This window comes from Crocuta crocuta, unplaced genomic scaffold (genome assembly GCF_008692635.1).
Source record: "Crocuta crocuta isolate KB4526 unplaced genomic scaffold, BGI_CrCroc_1.0 scaffold139, whole genome shotgun sequence".
NCBI classification, from domain to species: Eukaryota; Metazoa; Chordata; class Mammalia; order Carnivora; family Hyaenidae; genus Crocuta; species Crocuta crocuta.
The window spans coordinates 9,024,826-9,045,171 of NW_027533258.1; the positions used below are offsets into that span (position 1 = coordinate 9,024,826).

At 53.1% G+C, this 20,346-nt stretch overlaps 2 protein-coding genes across 2 annotated transcripts in view; both read left to right on the plus strand.

Annotated features, from left to right (window-relative positions):
* Window positions 1–17,640, plus strand: part of PIK3R6 (phosphoinositide-3-kinase regulatory subunit 6) — a 26,511-nt gene extending 8,871 nt beyond the window's left edge. Inside the window, exons 10-18 of the mRNA XM_077746728.1 lie at window positions 199–238; window positions 782–946; window positions 4,385–4,495; window positions 6,617–6,704; window positions 6,992–7,062; window positions 7,491–7,581; window positions 9,096–9,211; window positions 16,345–16,457; window positions 16,954–17,640. Coding sequence (XP_077602854.1) covers window positions 199–238; window positions 782–946; window positions 4,385–4,495; window positions 6,617–6,704; window positions 6,992–7,062; window positions 7,491–7,581; window positions 9,096–9,211; window positions 16,345–16,457; window positions 16,954–17,107 — 949 coding nt within the window. The 3' untranslated portion in view covers window positions 17,108–17,640. The remainder of the gene's footprint in view (window positions 1–198; window positions 239–781; window positions 947–4,384; window positions 4,496–6,616; window positions 6,705–6,991; window positions 7,063–7,490; window positions 7,582–9,095; window positions 9,212–16,344; window positions 16,458–16,953) is intronic.
* A 1,402-nt stretch (window positions 17,641–19,042) lies between these two features.
* The window catches only part of MFSD6L (major facilitator superfamily domain containing 6 like), a 3,006-nt gene continuing 1,702 nt past the window's right edge, over window positions 19,043–20,346 (plus strand). Inside the window, exons 1-2 of the mRNA XM_077746729.1 lie at window positions 19,043–19,056; window positions 19,988–20,346. The exon at window positions 19,988–20,346 is cut by the window's right edge and continues 1,702 nt beyond it. Of these exons, the coding sequence (XP_077602855.1) occupies window positions 19,043–19,056; window positions 19,988–20,346 (373 nt within the window). The remainder of the gene's footprint in view (window positions 19,057–19,987) is intronic.

Sequence of the window (20,346 nt, forward strand, 5' to 3'; positions counted from 1 at the left end):
CTCAGCATTTTACGTTCTCATGAGCCCAGCCCTCCTCATCGCCACTACTGCACCCATTCTACAGGTGAGAAAACAGGCTCAGAGATTCAGTAGATTTCTCAAAGGCCAGAGAGATAATACACAGCACAACCAGTATGTGGAACTGTTTGAAGCCCAAAGGCCTGCCCTCACCCCGTGTTCTGCTGCCCCCTTTGCCAGGAAACGGGAGACCCAGAAGTTCTGCCTCACTGCCAGANTAGCCACATCCCTGGCCCCAGGGGCTAGGATCATCCTTCCTTAGGATGCGGGGCTGGGAGAGCCCTTCTGGGTTTCTGTCCCAAAAGCTACAGACACAGGCCCGGGAGGCTGAATGTCCCCTCAGCCCAGTGCTGAATTTTGTTGTGCTTTCCTGATGGAATGTATTGTGAGCCTCTCCTCAAACTGGGACACACACACACAGCATGCTTCCTGGGATCGCATGAAAAGAAGTTGCAGACAGTGGGAGCCCATTGATCTATTGGGGGTGGAGAGACTCACCTTTGCAGCTTTGCGTTTGGATCGCCCCCTCTGCCTGCTTACCGGGGAGCACTGAATCCAAAGCAGTACTTGTCTCCCCATTTCTAAGGCTGAGGGTCATTGTTCAATGTCCCCGGCACGTGGTCCTCTGTGAAGGCTGTCCCAGCCTCGTCTGAGGTATAAGGTCTAATGGGCTTCACATGGCAGAGAAACCGAGGCCCCGAGAGGTTCAGTGATTGGAGCATAATCCCCAGGCCGGTGGGCCTAGGGGAGCCTCTGGCCAGAGACCGGGCCTGATGGGTCTGCCCCATGCCCTTGTCCCCAGAAACTGGCATCATCATGCAAACATTCGGAGCTCAGAGAGCTGGCCACGTTCCTGGGCCGCGCAGACCCGTGGTATGAGAGCACCGTCAATACGCTGTGCCCGGCCATCCACAAGCTGGCAGAGATGGTAGGGGGGGGCAGCGAGGGCGGGAGGGGGTGGATTTCAGATGTGACCCTTGACCCTTGACCTCAAGAGCCAACCCCAGGGCCCTCCGGAGTGGGATGAGGCTGGAAGGAAACATGGGAGCTGGTGGTCAAAATTCTCCCAGGCACCTGCTTTGGGTGGGACACTTAACAGCCCGTGTTTCCTGAGCATTTACAGGTGCCCGGTGCTGTTTAAGGGCACTCACACTCAACAGCCCTACCAAGTAGGCACTCTTGTTGGCAGATGCCAATATAGCCATCTCCCCATTTTACAGACCAAACTACTGAGGCAAAGATTAGGGAACTTGCCCAAAGTACCACCGGTAACCAGACAGCTTGATTCCAGGTGGATGGCGAGTGAGTTCATCTTCTACTGACTTGAAAAGATCTTCATATATTATGAGATTCTTTTTTTCTTTTTTCAAGTAAACGCTACCCCCAGCATGGGGCCTGAACTCACAACTCTGAGATTAAGGGTCGCAGGCTCTACCCACTGAGAGAGCCAGGCAGGCACCCCTACTATTAAGAGAATCTTAACCTTTTAGACGTCAGGTACTGGCGACATTTTTTTTCCACTCTGTTATTTGCCTGTGAATTTCATCAGCAGTGTTTTTTGCCTTACAGAAGTTTGATATATTTTTCAATACTTATTTATTTATTTGGAGAGAGAGAGAGAGGAGACAGGTAGAGAGAGAAGGAGAAGCAGAATCCCAAGCAGCCTCTGCACTGAAAGCACAGAGCCCGATATGGGGCTTGAACCCACAAACTGTGAGATCAGGACGTGAGCAAAAACCAAGAGTTGGACACTCAACAGACTGAGCCACGCGGGCGCCCCCTGAAGTTTAATATTTTTATGTCATACACAGATATATGTGACACCCGCCTCTGGAGTCCTGCTTTGAAAGTTCTCCTCTGCTGATTAAATTACATCCAAGATTAAATATTCACTGAGAATTTACTGTAGCCTTTTTTTTAATGTCTCAGTTTTTACATTTAAATTAACCTGCCTGTGATTGATTTCACTGGTGTGAAGCATGCACATTTCTTTTTTCCAAATGTTTAGCCAGTTATCCTAAAGCTATTTATTGCATAAGCCATCCTGCCCCATGAAATGCCACTCTGATCATTTACTAAATTTTTACAGATGCTTGAGTTTATTTCTGGACACTTATTCTTTCTCATTGATCCACTCACTTCCGGACACATTAGTACTTGCCTATTTTAATTGCGGGCAGAATAAACCTACCTCGTTACTTTTCTTCTGGAAAACTTTTCAGACGATGTTTGTTTCCAGATAAATATTAGAATTTTGTCATGGATTTTTTTTTTTTAATCCACCCCCTCCTGCCTTGGGCTTTTGATTGAAATGTGGAGGAAAGTTAGCCTCTGTAGCATGTGAAGTTACTCCCTCTGGGAGCCCGGGATTTATCTTTATTTATGAAAGTCTTCTTGTATAGCCCTCAGGATAGCTGTCCACTTTTAGCACGTGAGTCTTGCTATATCTCATGTTTGATGGTTTTTTCTTGTTGTGGGTGGTGTCTATTTCCTCTTCTATTTCAGTAGCAGTTGCTGCTGTATAAAGGAGTCTATTGATTTTACATTTTACATTTTACATTTACATTTACATTACATTTACATCTTATTTTCTTTACATTCTTTTTAATGTTTATTTATCTTTGAGAGAGAGAGTGCACAAAAGCAGGGGAGGGGCAGAGAGAGAGGGAGACACAGAATCTGAAGCAGGCTCCAGGCTCTGAGCTGTTAGCACAGAGCCCGACACTGGGCTCAAACCCACAAACTGTGAGATCATGACCTGAGCCGAAGTCGGACGCTTAAACCGACTGAGCCACCCAGGCGGCCCTGGGTATCTTATTTTCTAAGTTGACACTTTGCTGAGATCTTCATGTCATTTTATGGCCTGATTGATTGGAGTTGTTTCTTATACCTTCTAATAAGAATGTTGGGGAGGCCTGTTTTCTGAATTATCGCTTACCCGAAAAGTGTCTTTGCACATACACAGAACACAGTTAGCCAAGTATTGAAATACCTTTTCCTCAAAACTTGGAGGTTATCAGGGGCGACTGGGTGGTGCAGTCAGTTGAGCATCCAACACTTGATTTCAGCTCAGGTCACAATCTCACACACAGTTCATGAGTTCGAGCCCCGCATTGGGCTCTGTGCTGACAGTGCGGAGACTGCTTGGGATTCTGTCTCTCTCTCTCTCACTCTTTCTCTCTGCCCCTGCCCTGCTCATGCTCACTCTATCTCTCTCAAAACAAGAAAACTTGGGGTGCCTGGGTGGCTCAGTGGGTTAAGCATCCGACTTCGGCTCACGTCATGATCTCGCAGCTCATGCGTTCAAGCCCCACGTGGGGCTCTGTGCTGACGACCGGAACCTGGAGGCTGCTTCAGATTCTGTGTCTCCCTCTCTCTCTACCCTCCTCCACTTATGCTTTCTCTCTCTCTCAAAAATAACTAAACATTAAAAATTTTTAATAAATAAGAACACTTGGAGGCTGTTAGGGGAGGAGCATCTGACTCCTCATTTCTGCTCGTTTGTTGGTAGCTTTTGTTCCCCGTGTCAGGACACATGCGGAATTCGGGGTCCCCTGCTGGCTTTGCCCTAACAATTAGCAGTTTGTATGGCCCCCACACTTACTCCAAACGCGGTTTCCACATGCAGACACTGGAAACAGTGAGAGAGAGAGAGATGATAGATAGATGATAGAAGATAGATAGATAGATAGATAGATAGATGATAGATAGATAGATAGATTGATAGATGATAGATAGATGATAGATAGATAGATAGATGATAGTAGATGGATGATAGATGATAGAAGAGAGAAGATAGATGGTAGATAGATAGATAGATAGATAGATGATAGAAGTTAGATAGATAGATGATAAAAGATAGATTAGATAGATAGGTAGATGATAGTAGATAGATGATAGATAGATAGATGATAGATAGATGATAGATGATAGATAGATAGATGATAGATAGATACATAGATAGATAGATAGATGATAGAAGATAGGTGATAGATAGATAGATGATAGTAGATGGATGATAGATGATAGAAGAGAGAAGATAGATGGTAGATAGATAGATAGATAGATAGATAGATAGATGATAGTAGATGGATGATAGATAGATGATAGAAGATAGATAGAAGATAGATGATAGAAGATAGACAGACAGACAGGCAGAAATGGGGGCGGGGACCCTGCACAGGTATATTTGCCTGGGGAGTAGACATCAGGCGGTAAGCAAGGCCTGGGAGGCTTTGAGGGACCAGCTGGGTTAGTCCCTCACGGAGGGTACATGGGAGCCTTGGAGTTTCTCTGTCCCCAAAGCAGCACCTCCCACAGCAGCCCAGACGATGGTGGCTGAACACCTTCTCTGCCCCCCTCCCAGCCCCTCTCCCTGGACACATCCCGGACCGTGGACCCCTTCATCCTGGATGTCATCACCTACTACCTTCGCATGGGCACCCAACCCATCTACTTCCAGATCTACACCGTCAAGGTAAGAATGGCTTCCCTGGGGGCGCGCGGGGGGCCCAGGACCCCACTGCAGGAACACTCTGGCTCGGGGGAGGTGCGGCTTAGCCGGGCACAAATCACAGACCCGCCCAGGCACTGCTGATTGCTCACCGTGTCTTCCCAGTCCTCGGACGAATCGGGCGATTATTAACTTCACAGACACCCAGTGTGAGCAGGAGCACATCTTCTTCCTGTCGAAAGACGCTCTAGGCCTTGACCCCGGGGAGGGCTGGGGGATAGGGCTGCTGAGAAAGTTCCCCCCAGGAATCGCTCTATCTCGGAACTCCTAAAGGCTCGCTGTCCAGTCTGATCACACACTCCTGTCCCTGCAAGCCCCCCTCACCTTCTCCCCCAGCACCTGCCCCCTCAGAGAAGCTGTCCCTCCATCTTACCACATCCAGCAGCCCCTGTGTCCTCGCTCGCTCGATGCCTCCCCTCCCGGCAAAACCCGAGCCCAGGGCGGCGCTCCAGTGCGCCTCAGCTCCTGCTGAGCTCCGGGCTCCCGGGCACCTGCTCAAAACCAGTCTGAAGCCCTCTGGCCGGATGTGAAGGCACCCGCAGCGGCCAGCCTGTCCCTTTCCCTGAGCAATGGCTGTTCCCGCCTTCCCTGATTTCCCCAGTCCTCACTCTCAGCAAGTGACTTGGCCACCCAGTCCCCTGGGGGCAAATTGGAGAGACCCTTAGGCGTCCCCCAGCCTGCTGTCTGTGCCTACGCATGCGTCCACAGCTCACCAGCAGATACGGAGCCCCCCCCCCCAAGTTCAGGCAAAACCCCTCATGCATGCCCTTCCGGTCTGTCCCCTGCCTCCTCTGGGACGTCCCCCCTCAGCCTGCGATTGCGGGAGGCCGCCTCTGCCGCTTCCTGTCTCGTTCTGAAATTCTCATCCCTCACTCTGCATCCGCGTGGTGGATATTTTCTTTATGACCTTCCTTCCTGCTTTTTGACCTAAATGGGGCAGTTAGCTCCTGTCTTTGGTTTTCCAAAGGGCAAAACAAAACAACCCAAGTCAGACCAACAGGAGAACCTCTCAAGCTGAGAAAGGGAATAACATCTCAGCCACGCAAGTAACTTAAAGAGAAAAGTTAGGCGTCCGTCGCTGCCCAGAGCAGACCGGGGTTTGCTGGCTCTGGCGGGGCCGGCAGTGTGGAGCAGTGCACAGCGTGGACAACCATGGGCAGAGGCTGTTAGAAGGAACTTATAATGTGGCTTTGGGCTCGAGTCAGGTGATTTGGGAGAGAGGTCGGGAGGGAGTGATTCTGTGATTGGACATCTGTGTGGTTCTTTTTTTTTTTAATGGTTTGTTTTTGAGAGAGACAGAGAGACAGAGCGCAAGGGGGGAGGGGCAGAGAGAGAGGGAGACACAGGATCTGAAACAGGCTCCAGGCTCTGAGCTGTCAGCACAGAGCCCGACGTGGGGCTCGAACTCATGAACTGTGAGATCATGACCTGAGCTGAAGTTGGACGCTTGCTTAAGCGACTGAGCCACCCGGCCGTCCCTGGGTCCGGGCGTCCCTGGGTCATTCTTAATTCTGAGTAATCCTTTGATTGTGAAAAGTGTCCAGATAGGAAGGGAGGGGGATGGGGACTGCACACCTTCCCCTTTTTTCCTGTGTTTGTGACTGTGGCAGGGTCTGCTTTTCTGTCTTGACCCATCGGGGTCACAGAGAGGCCCCTCCAGCCCTAGATTTCTGGCACAGCTCCTCCTCCCNCTGGCTGGCCTCGCCATGCAAGTCAGGAATCGGGTCCCTCTCCCTGGCCCTCCAGGGTGTCCTCAAGAGATTTTTTCCCACGGCCCAGCCCCTGTGTGAATTGCGCATGCGCCGTTCCTTCCGCATTAGACCCTCGTGGTTACAGGTAGCCTGGGGTTCACCACGAGCGTCTTCCCCTATTTGTAAACATATTACCTTGCTGCACACGTGGGCAGGCAGGTCCAGGAAATCACTGGCTGCAGTTCAGAATCTAGCGGTAGCAGGATGGTGGGGGCCCGGGTCCTGCTTCCTTCCAGAAGCTCTCCGACCGTCCACACCCTCGAGCTCTGGGGGACAGAGGGCGAGCTGCCTGTGACAGGGCTGGCCTCCTCCCTCTTCCCCCTCCTCCCTCCAGATCTTCAGGGACCTGAGCCAACACCCTGCAGAGGACATTTTTCTCACCGAGCTCAACGTGAAGATTCAAGACCCCAAAGCCCCCAAAGGTGAGGATCCGAGCCCCCCTTCGCAGAGCTCACTGATGCATCTTAGGCCAAGACGTTTCCAGAACGTCCTCCAGCCTAGTGGCCCCCCTGTTCCACCTCCACTGAATACCGGGGTGCCCTTGGCTCCTCCAAGCTTCCCTGGACTGGAGCCACCGAGATGCTTCCTTTCCATCCAAGGAGAGAAAGATGCTGTCAAAATTCAACAGCTCAGCTTGGCCTGAGCTCGGGTGAGGCAGGAGGGGCGGAGCCTCCCACCTGATTCAGCCTCTCCCCTCCTCCTCCCTCAGATGGCTGTTCACCCAGGAGGAGGGGCGGAGCCGAGGGCCCAGGGGCCGAGCTCAACATTTGCTACCAGAAGGTGAGTGGCCGGGAAGCCGGCTTCAGGGACGCGCCGGTGGGGAGCGGACAGAGCCAGAGTCTCCTGCCCCAGACTTTCCCGGCCCTTGGAGACGCAGGGATGGACGGATTGCAATCCGCCTCGCTGGCAGCCAGGGGGGCACAGGGGGCTGTCCCGTTGCTCCAGGATGCCTTCCTCCCGAGCCAGCCGACCAGGTGCTTGAACTGATGCCATCGGAGATGTGTTCCTTTGGGTCTGGGAGGCTGAACGTGCTCTCCGTGCTCCCCGGGGCCGAGTGCTCTCAGCCCCTCTCCGCCAGCCCCGCCTTGGGCTTTAGTGACGCAGACAAGAATCGCAGTCAGGGCAGGGGCGGGAAGGGAAGGGTGCCCAGGCGGACAGCGTCGCTCTGAGCACCCCCTCGGTTCCTGCACCGCCCCCCACCCCCCCAGGCCCTGCTCAGCCACCGGGCCCAAGAGGTCACCGTTTCCCTGCGGGCCACTGGGCTGGTCCTGAAGGCCCTCGCAGCCAGTGACACTGAAGGTAAGGACCTGGGGAAAGCAGGGGGAGAGAGAAGGCACTGAAGGGGGAGCGGTGGGGGGAGAAGGAAAAAGGGGTGAGTCCCGGTAGACCAGGTGGCCCAGAGGAATGGGGCCTCCCACGCAGAGGTCGTGGAACGTGCCAGGTGCGGTGTGGTCTCTTCACCATTGGGGAACAGGGGGCAGCACTGGCCTCGGGTCCGCCTTGCAGCTGGAGGGGGAGGGGCCCCTGCTGCCTTCCTGCCTTTGTTGGGCCTGGAGACGTTTTATTTCAAATGTCACTCCACCAAGGGGCAGATATTCCCCATTCACAAAAGGCACCCCTGGTCCAAACTCTCTAATTCTAGCTAATCCCCTGATAATAGCTATCTATCGAATAGATAATAAGATCCTGTATCTAACAATCCAAATCTAAAATAGGGATAATAGACGATACCAACTTACATGCAGGCAGTAAATTATAAAAACGAGCTCTCTGTTAGCTCCCTGGTCTTCTGGAAGAAAGAAAAGTCCAGTGACATGGATGACGACGTCATTGAGCACATGGGTCAGAGGCCAGCGTGTTCTGTGTCAGACAGAGATCGGCTCTCCTAACACTGTGAGATCGGCATTATTAGTACCAGGAACTTTTTACTAGAGATGCAACTGAAGGCCAGGTCACGTCCATGAGGAAGGGTCAGAGCCGGGAGTCACACCCAGGCTGTCCAGTGCAGGCTTCTAGGCAAAGGAACTAGGGGACATAGCAAGACCTCCTTTATTTATGCATCTTTTTTTTTTAAGTTTAATTTAGTTTTGAGAGGTGGGGAGGGGCAGAGAGAGAGGGAGGGAGACACAGAATCTGAAGCAGGCTCCAGGCTCCAAGCTGTCAGCACAGAGCCCGACACGGGGCTCGAACCCACGAACTGCGAGATCATGACCTGAGCCGAAGTCAGACGCTCAACCGACTGAGCCCCCCAGGCGCCCCCACTTCTGCATCCTTAACACCTCGAGGGAGACTTGTGACTTCAGGGCTAGCTCTTAGCCAAGTGATGGTCATGGTGGGTCAAGAGCACAGATTCTGGGTCAGGCAAGGTCCAGCTTTGTCTACCATCTGTGTGACCTTGGGCCAGTTACTTGTGACCTCTCTACTTATTCTTTCATTTCTAAAGTGAAGATAAAGTCCTAATTCATGTGCGTCTAGTAAACTACCATGTTCGCTCTAATTGTTAAATTGTATTTCCTTCACCAGACTCCCCCCACCTGCCCACCGCCATGCTAACTTGTGCCCCCCCCCAGTGGATAGCATGCCCGGGGGCTTTGGGGAGGGTCCACAGCACTGTTTTCCATAGAAGAGGGGCGCAGGGGGAGGTGCAGAAAGGCACGGGGCTGATGGTGGCTGCCATGCCTGAGGGCACAGAAATGTTGCAGGGTGTTCAGGATGGATGTTCAGGAAGGAACTGAAACATGTTTGGGACCAAGGGGCAGGCAGGAAGTGGGGGGCGCTTTACAGCCACCCGCTTCCCATCTTGTTCCTCCCAGGTTCTGGGCCCACCCACGCCCCGCCATCTGCTGCTCCCGTTACAGACCACACGTGCCTGAACGTCAGCGTGACGGAGGTCATCAAGTCCTCCAACTTGGCCGGAAGATCCTTCTCCGTAAGTACTGGGCGGAATGGGACCCTCGAACAAGGAAGGTGGCCCGGGCCGGGGTATTCAAAGAAGCAGAACTGGCTTCTGAAGGCTTGCTGTTGGAGTGGGTCTTCCTCTCGGAGAGAATCCACTCTCCCCTGGTCTGTGAAGTGGGGAGCACTAAGGCCCTGAGAAGAGTCAAGGCCCTCCACCTGCTGGCTCTTGGGGGACCCAGGCCATGCCCAAGTCTGGCACCCCCAGCACTACCCAGCAGCCAGACTCCTAAACAACAACAGCCCGACCTTGAACCAAATCGAGCAAGCTCCTCCAACTCCTCGCCTCACCGCTGCCCTTTGCCCTTATTGATACTGGTTGATTTCGACTCCCTTATTGATACAGACCCGGGACCCACCCATTTCCCCCCCATCTCCTGGCCTCTCTGGACTTCCCTTCCCCACTCAGCTGGGCTGTGGATCCCATGATTACACCTGAGCCCTGTTCTCAGCCACCCTCCACTCCCCTCCACCACCGCTCAGGCAGACACTCACTCTCCATCGAGTCACCTACTCAGTCTGTATTCTCAGTGCTTCTGGAATAAATCCTGCGTCCAGGGGAGCAAACACCTGACCTCGTACCTCAACCCCCTTCTCTTGCATGTCTTCTGGGCTCTTTTTCGTCTAGTTCACTTCCTCCCTCTCCTCCAGCGTGGACCTTCTGTGCTGCTCCTCCTTCGTAGCTTGGAGACGTGATCAGGTCTTTTCCATCCTTGAAAGAAAATCTCTACCATGACCTGCTACCTCTCTGGCTCCCACTGCGCTCCTTCCGTCCCAGTCAAGCTTCTTGTGATGTACCCCGAAAGGAGTTCTCAGTCTCTCCCCAAGTCTCTCCTTCCCGCTACCAGCTGCGTACCGCCCTCCACACTGTAGCAAAGTCACCTCCGTGTCACTAAGACCAAAGCTGTCTTTCTGGTCCTCGATGTTTGTCTTCCCCTTTAAAAAATAATGTTGTAGGAGCGCCTGGGCGGCTCAGTCGGTTAAGCGTCTGACTTCGGTTCAAGTCATGATCTCACGGTTTGTGGGTTCGAGCTCTGTGTCGGGCTCTGCGCTGACAGTACAGAGCCTGCTTGGGATTCTGTCTCGCAAAAAAAAGCACAAAGAAGTAAATCTACTTCTGGTCGCATTTTCTAGAGAGGAATGACTTACTATTTTGACGTTCAAACACCTAGCCTGTTTCCCATATATCTTTATGTAGTTGATAGCTAGATGCCATCAAAGTATGGAGAGCCTCTGTGTCAGACACAAAACACCGGCTGGTCTCTGACTCGTGTGCTCAATGACGTCGTCATCCATGTCACTGGACTTTTCTTTCTTCCAGAAGACCAGGGAGCTAACAGAGAGCTCATTTTTATAATTTACTATCTGCATATATATCTTTTTTTATCCCTATTTTGGATTTAGATAGTTAGATACACAATCTTATTATCTGTTAGATAAATAGCTATTATTAGGTGCTCAGCTAGAATTAGAGAGTGAAATAACTGAGCCACCCAGGCACCCTGTCCCTTTATTTTTAAAACATTTCTGGGGCACCTGGGTGACTCAGTCAGTTAAGCATCCGACTTTGGCTCAGGTCATGATCTCACTGGTTCGTGGGTTTGAGCCCCGCATCGGGCTCTGTGCTGACAGCTCAGAGCCTGGAGCCTGCTTTGGGCTCCCTCTCTCTCTGACCCTCCATGGCTCTCTCTCTCTCTCTCTTTCTCTCTCTCTCTCAGAAATAAATACATTAAAAAAACTTAAAACATTTTTATTGTATTTTAGATATGCCTCTTGTAAATAGCATACAGTTGGATTTTGTTCTGACTCAGTCTGAAAGTCCGTGGTTTTTTTAACAAATGAGAGATTAACCCATCGACACTAACTTTATGCACTATTTGATCTTATTCTGCTGTTTTATGTCATGCTTTTTGACTTTTGTAATGCTTTTGCTGGTGTTTTTTGAGGGGGGGGGACTTAAGCTTTGTTAGCTTATTTTCCGCCTCTGACAATCTGGAAAGTACATGTGCTAGTTTTTCTATCATGGTTACCTTTACATTGAAAAAAATACATATTTAAAGTCCCACTTGGGGCGCCTGGGTGGCTTAGTCGGTTAAGTGTCCGACTTTCGCTTAGGTCATGATCTCGCGGTTCGTGGGTTCGAGCCCCGCGTCGGGCTCTGTGCTGACTGCCAGCTCAGAGCCTGGAGCCTGTTTCCGTCTGTGACTCCCTCTCTCTCTGACCCTCCCCTGCTCACACTGTCTCTCTCTCTCTCTCCTAGAAATAAATTTAAAAAACTAAAAAAAAAATAAATAAATAAAGTCCCACTTATATGTCGATATGCTAATAAAGCTGGCTTCCAACATTGTCATAGACCATTCTTCTAGGTTTTTATTCCTTTGATCAATTTTTAAATCATTCATTCATTCATTCATTGAGAGCATGAGCAGGAGAGAGGCAGAGAGAGAGAATTCTAAGCAGGCTCCACATATCCGTGCAGAGCCCAATGCTGGGGCTCGAACCCACAAACCATTGAGATCACGACCTGAGCCAAAACCAAGAGTCGGACGCTCAACCTACAGAGCCATCTAGTCGCCCCGCTTTGATCAATTTTTAAGGAGTTCCACCACCAGAGCTGACGCCTTGTTCTCTGAGTCTTTAAATTCTCTAAATCTGGGAATTTGAAGATGCCACTTTCTCAAAGTTGTACATATCTGACTGTGACTTGCTGGCCTCGCTCCCCGGGCTCTTTTTTCCTACGCCAGTTCTTTAAATAGCTACCGTTCTCAGCTTCCATCTATGGCCCACTTCTTTCTCGTTCCCTGGACTGGCTACCCCACATGGGTGGTTTGAGTCCAGTGTGTTAAGGGCACCCAAATCTGTATCTCTGGTGCTGATGCTCACCCCTTGAGTTTCCGACTGTACATTCAACTCAGAATGAACTGGATGTCCACAACACCCCAAATGCAAGGCATCCAAGACCAAAGCCAGGCCTTTCAAGTAGTAAGGGCTCTCCAGGACCAGACTGAGACTGCCTCATGTGGAGCTTGGCTCTGCTATTTACCAGCTCTGTGACTTCAGGCAAGTTAATCAGCTGCCTAGGTCTGATTCTCACCGTCTGTAAACGGTGATGATAATAACAGTATTGACCTTAGCCAGTTGTTGTGGGGATGGAATGATTGTCACAGGTAAAGCTCTCAGAAGAGTGTGTGGCCAAGAAAGGGCTGTGTGGGTGCTAAGAATGATTTTTGTTTCATCCCCTCCCTGCTGTGTCTGGCCTCTCATTTAATGGTACCGTCATTAATCGGTCACCTCTGCCAGAATTCTGGGGGTCCCCTCAGATGCCTCCTCTTCCTCACTTTCCTGTGTGCCGCTGGTTTTCTCTCTCAACACTTCTCCAAACTTTTTCCTTGCCCCTCATTCCCCCTTCTTTGGAGCCACTGAGGTTGACTAACCGCCCGAATGTGCCCAGGACTAAGGACTGCCTCCGGGGGAGCAGGGCCTTCTGTGCTAAATCCCGGACAGTCCCAGGCACATCAGGACAGGTTGGACACCCTTGCTCCAGACCTGAACGATCCCCTTTTTCCTGGACAAACGCAGTAGCCTCCTAGCTGATACCCCCACAAAGCTCCTTAGGTCCCACAAAGCACCCTCCACACCTCTGCCCGAGCGATATTTCTAAAATAGGGGCACCTGGGTGGCTCAATTGGTTAAGCGACCAACTCTTGATTTTAGCCTTGACCATCATCTCATGGTTGTGAGTTCAAGCCCTGAGTCCGGCTCTGCGCTGACAGCACGGAGCCTGCTTGGGATTCTCTCTTTCCCTCTCTCTGCCTCTCCCCTACTCATGCTCTCTCTCAAGATAAATAAATAAACTTGAGATTAAAAAAAAATAAAACTTGGACCTGTCAATGCTTAAAACGCTTCTGTCATTTCCCATGCTCCATGGCTAAAGACAGGAAACTTCAGTGTTGCGTAGCATGGGTCCCCTTCGGCTCCATGCGCAACGCCGGCCTGAATCCCCGGGCCCTTTACCGCACACCGTGTGCAAACGTGTTCCCGCAGACCCACCTCCGTGTCCTGCTCATGCGCTGTCCGTGATCTGAAACCTGTTCCTACCTTTCTCTTCTCCATCTTCTTTCCGTAGCTCGTATTTCTCCTTCAAAAGGAAACTCAGGTGTCCTCTCCCCTGGGAGGCCCTCCCTGACGCTCACCATCACCCCCCACTCCTGGGTAAGCGAGGTGCCCCTCTCTGTGCTCCCACACAGCCCTGGGGTCATGATCTCTGTACAGTGATATGGACTGTGAGTGCCTTGGGCTCACCCTCACCCTGGTCCTCCCCATCCTCCCCAGCACTCAGCACCAGCTGTCTGACCCTCACCAGGTGCTCTCAGCGTTTGCTGAGCCCTCCAGTCTGATCCCGCCTCTCCAGGACCTCATCCCTAACGCGCATGCGCGCGCTTTTCCTGAGCCCGCAGGTCTACTGTAGAAGAGCTCTGATTGGCTGAGAGGTCACAGGTACTGAGGGAAAGCCTCCTTCCTATTGGACAGCTCTGTACCTGAGCCTCAAGGAGGCTGCAAGGTGGCCCGATTTACACTCCTCTGGTTCCTCTTTCCAAGTCCGTTCCCTGCAAGGGTTTTTTCCTTTCTTTTTTTCTTAAGTTTATTTTATTTATTTTGAGAGAGAGCAGGCGAGGGAGGAACAGAGAGAGAGAGAATCCCAGACAGGCTTTGAGCTGTCAGTGCAGACCCTGACTCGGGGCTTGAACTCACAACTGAGAGGTCATGAGCAGAGCGGAAATCAGAAGTCCCACGCTGGACCGACTGAGCCACCCAGACACCCCTAACAGTTCCATCTCTGATGACCTCTTTAAACAACCTGCTTGTAGGCTTTTCGAAAATCTAAACTTATCACCCCTTCGTGTGTCCTTTTCCCCTGCACTGACTTGCTGGAGGAAGTTCCAGAAGCTTTGCTTTGCTCCTGGAACCCAGGCGGGGCAGCTCTGTGCTCTGCACAACTGGATAGATGGCGAACGTCGAGAGGTAGGGGGGCTTCGTGGTGAGCTAGAGTGAGGGTGTTCTCCGCTTGGAGAACAGCAGGGCCAGGGCGTTGTGGCTGGATTGGTGAGGTTAAGGGGCGGCAATGATACTAATTGGGCTGGGTGGGAAGTTTGATAGAGGAAAGTAGTGGGAAATAAGGCAGGAATGGTAGAATTGGGGCTTTGGGGCATGAGAGCAGGGAGCCCCTAACGAGCTGAGACTGAGACCCTTTGCAAATTCAGCATCTGGCCCTTTCAGTTGACCTCCGGGGCCGCATCTATAGAGTAAAATCCAACAGCCCTGTGGTCCTCACGGGGCCAAAGCCAGGCAGGGTCCGGTGTGTGTAGGCACGCAGACCACAGAGGGGAAACGAAGGCCTCTGTCTGCAATGCAGGCAGGTGGAAGGAGGCCAGGACACTGCCACTGGATACCTGGAGGTCAAGGTCAGGGAGGCCCAGATCCTGCTGGGAGACACCTAGTGCAGCCTGATGCAGAGAAAGAGCACTGAGTCGGGAGTCCAGGAGCTGGGTCCCACGCCTACTACTGTGAAAGCTTCAGAAGGTCACTGGAGGTCAATCCCTCCAGACCTCAGTCTTCTCCCTCGCCAGCTGGGGTCAGTTCAAGTGGGGTCCCCTAAGCTATCATAATGCGTCTGGCTTTCCCCACCCCCCAGCTCACACAGGAGTTTAGCCTCCTACCGTCTCCCCAGGTACTTCTGGAAGGTCATGGATGACACCCCAATGCTTCCGGTCGTCCAGCTAGCAGCCTGGTCAGTGTCCTGCCCCTTCCTCTGACAAACATTTGGCAGAAATGCCCAGACATGCCTGACCCCCACCCCCACCCCCAGCCAGTTTCAGCTGCTGCGTGGACCTCTGCTCTAACACTGGAAAAGCTGGGTTAGCTCCGTGGCCCCCCATCCTGCTTGTAATAGGGAGTTTATTAAAGATGCCCATGCCTGGGCTCAAGTCCAGACCGCATCAGGTTTTTTTTTTTTTAATGTTTTATTTATTTCTAGGAGAGAGAGAGAGAGACAACGTGAGCAGGGGAGGGTCAGAGAGAGAGGGAGTCACAGACTGAAACAGGCTCCAGGCTCTAAGCTGGCAGTCAGCACAGGGCCCGACGCGGGGCTCGAACCCACGAACCGCGAGATCATGACCTAAGCGAAAGTCGGACGCTTAACCGACTAAGCCACCCAGGCGCCCCCAGACCGCATCAGTTTTGAACCTCTAATTTTATGTTTTGGAAAGGAGATTTCCAGGGTTGAGAATTCTTGAGCGAGATGAACTCTAGAAGCCCAGAATGTCGGGGGCGGGGGCGAGCCACCCAGAGCTGCTGTCTGCATATAGCGTGGGCCAGCCACCCGGAAAGTCCCTCTGAAGGCCCCACCTGGAACGCAGGATGCTCCCAATCCTCTCCTGAGAGGTCCCCTCCCTCTGGGCAGCCGTCGGGTCAGGGGGTTAGAGAGCTGCCTGCAAGCTGCTTTCCTCAGGCCCTGAGTACGTTCTAGAGAAGCCACACAGGGCTTTAGCGCGTGGAAGGCAGGAGCCCTTTGCCCCAGGTTTCCTGTGCAGAGAATGGATTCCTTCCACCTGTGCCTGGCCGCCTAGGCAATTCCATGGTGCAAACAGTTACAGGGCTCGTCTGCATCATGAGGGTAGGTGGCCGCTTCCTAGACCCCCCATCTCCGCCCCAGGGAAATCATTTTGTATGTAATCCAAGTCCGAGGACAGCAGTCAGGACTCCTAAAACCCCTGAAATATCCCCCCTGCCCAGACTGCACATGTAATATACACGCCTGTACAAGGGAGGTCTCAGGTACCTTGATAACTTGGCAAGATCCAGGCTGTTCGAAATTTAGGACGACGGACTGGGAGTGGGGGGAACACTGCGGAAATGATAAGAGACCCAGAGGCTGGGGCAGCCCGGACACAGTTTCTGCAGATTACTGTCCCTGCTGCAAGACACTTGCAGGAAGGGAGCGGGGGACCCCGTGCGCTGCACCGATCAAAGACACCGGAGAGGGTAGGGGGTGTTGGCAAGGCCATCCGTCCCCAAGGTGACACTCACACGAGCTCTCCTTGTTTGCAGACGGTGACAAACACCTTCCGGACGGCCACCGTCCAGATCCAGAGCCAGGACCACAGGCCCCTGACACTGCTGCTGGACAAAGACAGTCGCCGAACATTCAAGGACGTGGTCAGGTAAGGCTGGGCCTCGCCGTCCCTGCGTGTCCCACGGGGCACACCCGAGCAGACCCTGTGGCCGGGCAGGTGTCCCTGGTGGGGTGGACTGCGGCCACTGCCTCGTGACTTCCTGTGACTCCAGGAAGAACAAATGAATGGCTGACTCCGGGCAGCCGCTGATATTAACGTTTCTGGAGATTCCTCTACCTACACTCAGCCCGCGGCCGCGGCCACTGATCTGACCCCGGGTCGGCACTGGCCCCCTGACACAGGTTCCCCTGGGATGGTGTGTTTGGGTAAGGAAGGCGTACACCTAGTGACCCATGCAGGCACGCCTCCTGTCCCGGGGTACGCGCCCCGCCTCGTCCAGGCTGCTCTTTCCTTTTCCTGACTCCCTCCTCTCTCCGTGAAGCCTCCTCTGTAGAATCTGTAATAGGGGGACTACCCTCCAAATGCCCGGGGAAGACTTGACTCCAGACACGAGTCTCCTGAGCTGGCCTCTCTCTACCCACAGATTCGAGGTTTCTCCCTGCCCGGAGCCGTCTTCCGGGCCCCACAAGTCCAAGACATCGCGGCCCGATTCACACGGGCAGGAGGTGGAAGGGACCAAAGTCAAGCCCAAGCCTCTTCTCATGCCCATCAACACGTTCTCCGGCATTGTCCAGTGAGCCCGCAGGGGCAGCGGAAAGGCCAGTCCCGGAGCCCCGGCCTAAGAGTACGGATACACTACCCCACCGGCCTCCGGACGCCCCCACCGGCAGCCCGAACGAGGCCTGGCTGCCCTGGCTGGCCTCTGGCTGGGAGCAGGAGCCAGCGAGTGACCGCAGCACAGGGCGGTGGCTTGGCCGTGGCTGGTGATGGAGCAGGGCCCATCAAGGCTCGAGGAAGGTTCTGGCAAAGCTGCACACACACAAGCAGGACCCAGCTCCGTGCACAAGTGTCCCTCATTGATCTTCAGTTCCCTCTTGTCCGGTGCAAGATGCCCCCTCGGCCCTTAAATCCCCCCAGTGAGAGCTGCTATTTGGCCAGGGCCCTGAGGCCTGGTGGGGAGGGGGCGGGGGGTGGGAAGCAAGCAAAGACAAGTGCAGCTTCTCCCTCTCGAGTCTGTTCTTTTTCCTCCTTCCAGCCACCTCCCTGCCCTGCATTCCCAGGCAGGTGTCTGCGCGGTTGAGAGGAAACTGTCGGGTCCAATAAACGCACACTAAAGTACTTCTGCTTTTATCTAATACCCAGCGACATCTGGGTTTTAAGTTTTTTAATGTTTTTTTTAAATTTTTTAAAATGTTTTATTTATTTCTGAGAGAGAGAGAGAGAGAGACAGTGTGAGTAGGGGAGGGTCAGAGGGAGAGGGAGACACATAGTCTGAAGAAGGCTCCAGCCGTCAGCACGGAGCCCGATGTGGGGCCGAACCCACGAACCGTGAAATCATGACCTGAGCCAAAGTCGGACGCTTCACCGACTGAGCCACCCAGGTGCCCCTTTAATGTTTGTTTTTGAGAGAGAGAGCAAGTGGGAGAGGAGCAGAGAGACACATAATCCCAAGCAGGCTCCGGGCTCTGAGCTGTCAGCACAGAGCCCAACGTGAGGCTCGAACTCACAAACCTCGAGATCATGACCTGAGCGGAAGTCGGATGCTTAACTGACTGAGCCACCCAGGCGCCCTGCGTGACGTTTGGATTTTAACAGAGATCCGGGGCAGTACTTCATCTATCCTAGTGAATCCTCTTGGGCTGGTTAAGTTCTGTCTGCCTGTCCACCCCTGTCCACCCCTGTCCCCACTTCCACTGACAGCGCTGTCCCAAAACAGAGATGGGAATTCAAAGTAGTTTTAGGGGAGCCAGATATTAAAAACATCGAAACCCTTGGCTTTTGAGTTCTAAACTTTTTTTTCAAGTTTATTTATCGAGAGAGACAGAGAGAGAGGCACGCATGTGTGCAAGCAGGGGAGGGACAGACAGAGGGAGAGACAGATCCCAAGCAGACTCCCCAACGTGGGATTCGAACTCACGAACCAAACCGTGAGATCATGACCTGAATCCAGATCAAGAGTCACATGCTTAACCGACTGAGCCAGCCAGGTGCCCCGAGTTCTAAAACTTGTATCCAGACATAAAATAGGGAAACTCAGCAACACAGAACCAGTTTCTTCAACCCCGGGACTAGGCGTGGGGTGGGAAGAAAAGTAACAGAGAAAACATAAAAGTGTGGATTCGAGGTCATCTCTCTTGCCTGGGCAGGGTCCCCGGGGAGAGTGGGAGGAGGGCATAGAAGAATCCCTCTCGGGTTTGGAGATCCAAGAGAGAGGGAGGCACTTTACTCCTCTTCCCAGCATTNGAAAGAGGGGCTGCCTGGGGGTCTAGGCAGGTGGGTCCCGGGGACACCAGCACAGCGGATGCCTGCCAGCTCTGGACACGTGAAGACCGACGAGTGGATGGGTGCGAGATCTTCCACTGAATTTGCCCCGTGCAGAACCCAGGGAGACAGGGATTAGGGACACGCCCCCTTTGAGACTGACATGGTTTTAAACCAGAAATGACCGATATCACCGGATTTGAGCCGGTTTACTTGGAGGCGACTGCATTTATTTTCCTGCTATTGGCATGATGTCAGCTGATTCGTACCAACTTTGGCATTCACAGTTACTAGGACTTTGAAGTAAACATTTGCTGGGTTTACCAGCTGTTCGAATTGGGTGAGACCTCTGGGCCCCTCCCGCAAGAGTCTACCAGCTCACAGTGAAAGCAAGTCATAGACCAAAGTTTGCTACACATTCAGACACGTGTGGGCCAATCGCCACCCCCCGCCACCCCCACCCCAGCCAAATTAGGTGCTCTGAGCAAACCTGGCATGCAAATTTCACCAAATCAGCAGGTGGACATTGGACCGTCTTGGAGTAAAGCCTACAACATTGCAAAGGACTCTCTATATTCTTATAAATGCTTGCCCAGGCAGGAAAAGCCTCCAGCAAAATTATATTCAGTTGGACACCACTAATTTCACCGGTGAAATCGCTAATTAATGAAAACACTTCTGTTGATCTAAGATTGTTGACCTGGTTGTATTCGTGCCCCAGTGTTAGCTCACTGCCCCTGGGGCTGTGTGCCCTCAAACTGAATACTGAGCTCCCTTACGAGTCCGTTGAAACTAACCAAGACGTACATACCTTTGCAGGGGCTGTGACCACAGCCTGCGTGGGGTGCAGGGGGCGACTCCAAGACAGCCCTCAGCCGGCAGCCGTGCCCTCTGGGGGCTGGTGTCCCTGCCGGGGGAGCTGGCATCCGAGGAAACAGCTCTGTGTCCTGGGGAGTAAAAGAGCTGCTTTCCTGGAGTTCTGACTCTGACGGAGACAGACAAGAAACGAGAGACACACGCGAAATAGAAACCCGTAGTGTGCTGGGGGGTGATGCGTGCTGCGGAGAAAAACAAAGCAGGGGAGGGGGGCGTGAGTCTGGGGAGCTGGTGGGATTTGTCAGTGAGGTAACAGGTAGGTCCTATCGTGAATCGCATCCCCGCTCCCCCCACCGGCCCCCAATTTTCCTCTCCTGCAGCGACTCAGAGAACCGACTCAGGTACGCGGGTGACCCGGGGCCGGGCTTGGTGCGCACCCCTCGGGCCACCGGCAGCCACCTTCGCGCACTGGCGGAGGGGCTGCGGGAAGGGCAGGTGCNGAGGGCGCTGGGGGTGGCCCGGCTCTTCCACCTGGCGTGCGGGCTCCGGGACGCCTGCGTGACTCCGTTCCTGACCCTCTACCTGAGGCAGCTGGGCTTGGCCGCGCCCTGGGTGGGCATCCTGATGGGGACCAAGCACCTGATCGCAGCCTTCTGGGGTCCCTTCTGCGCCTTCCTGGCCAAAAGCTACCAGAAGCGGAGGGTGCTTCTGACGGGCTCGCTGTCGGTCTCTGTGGGGG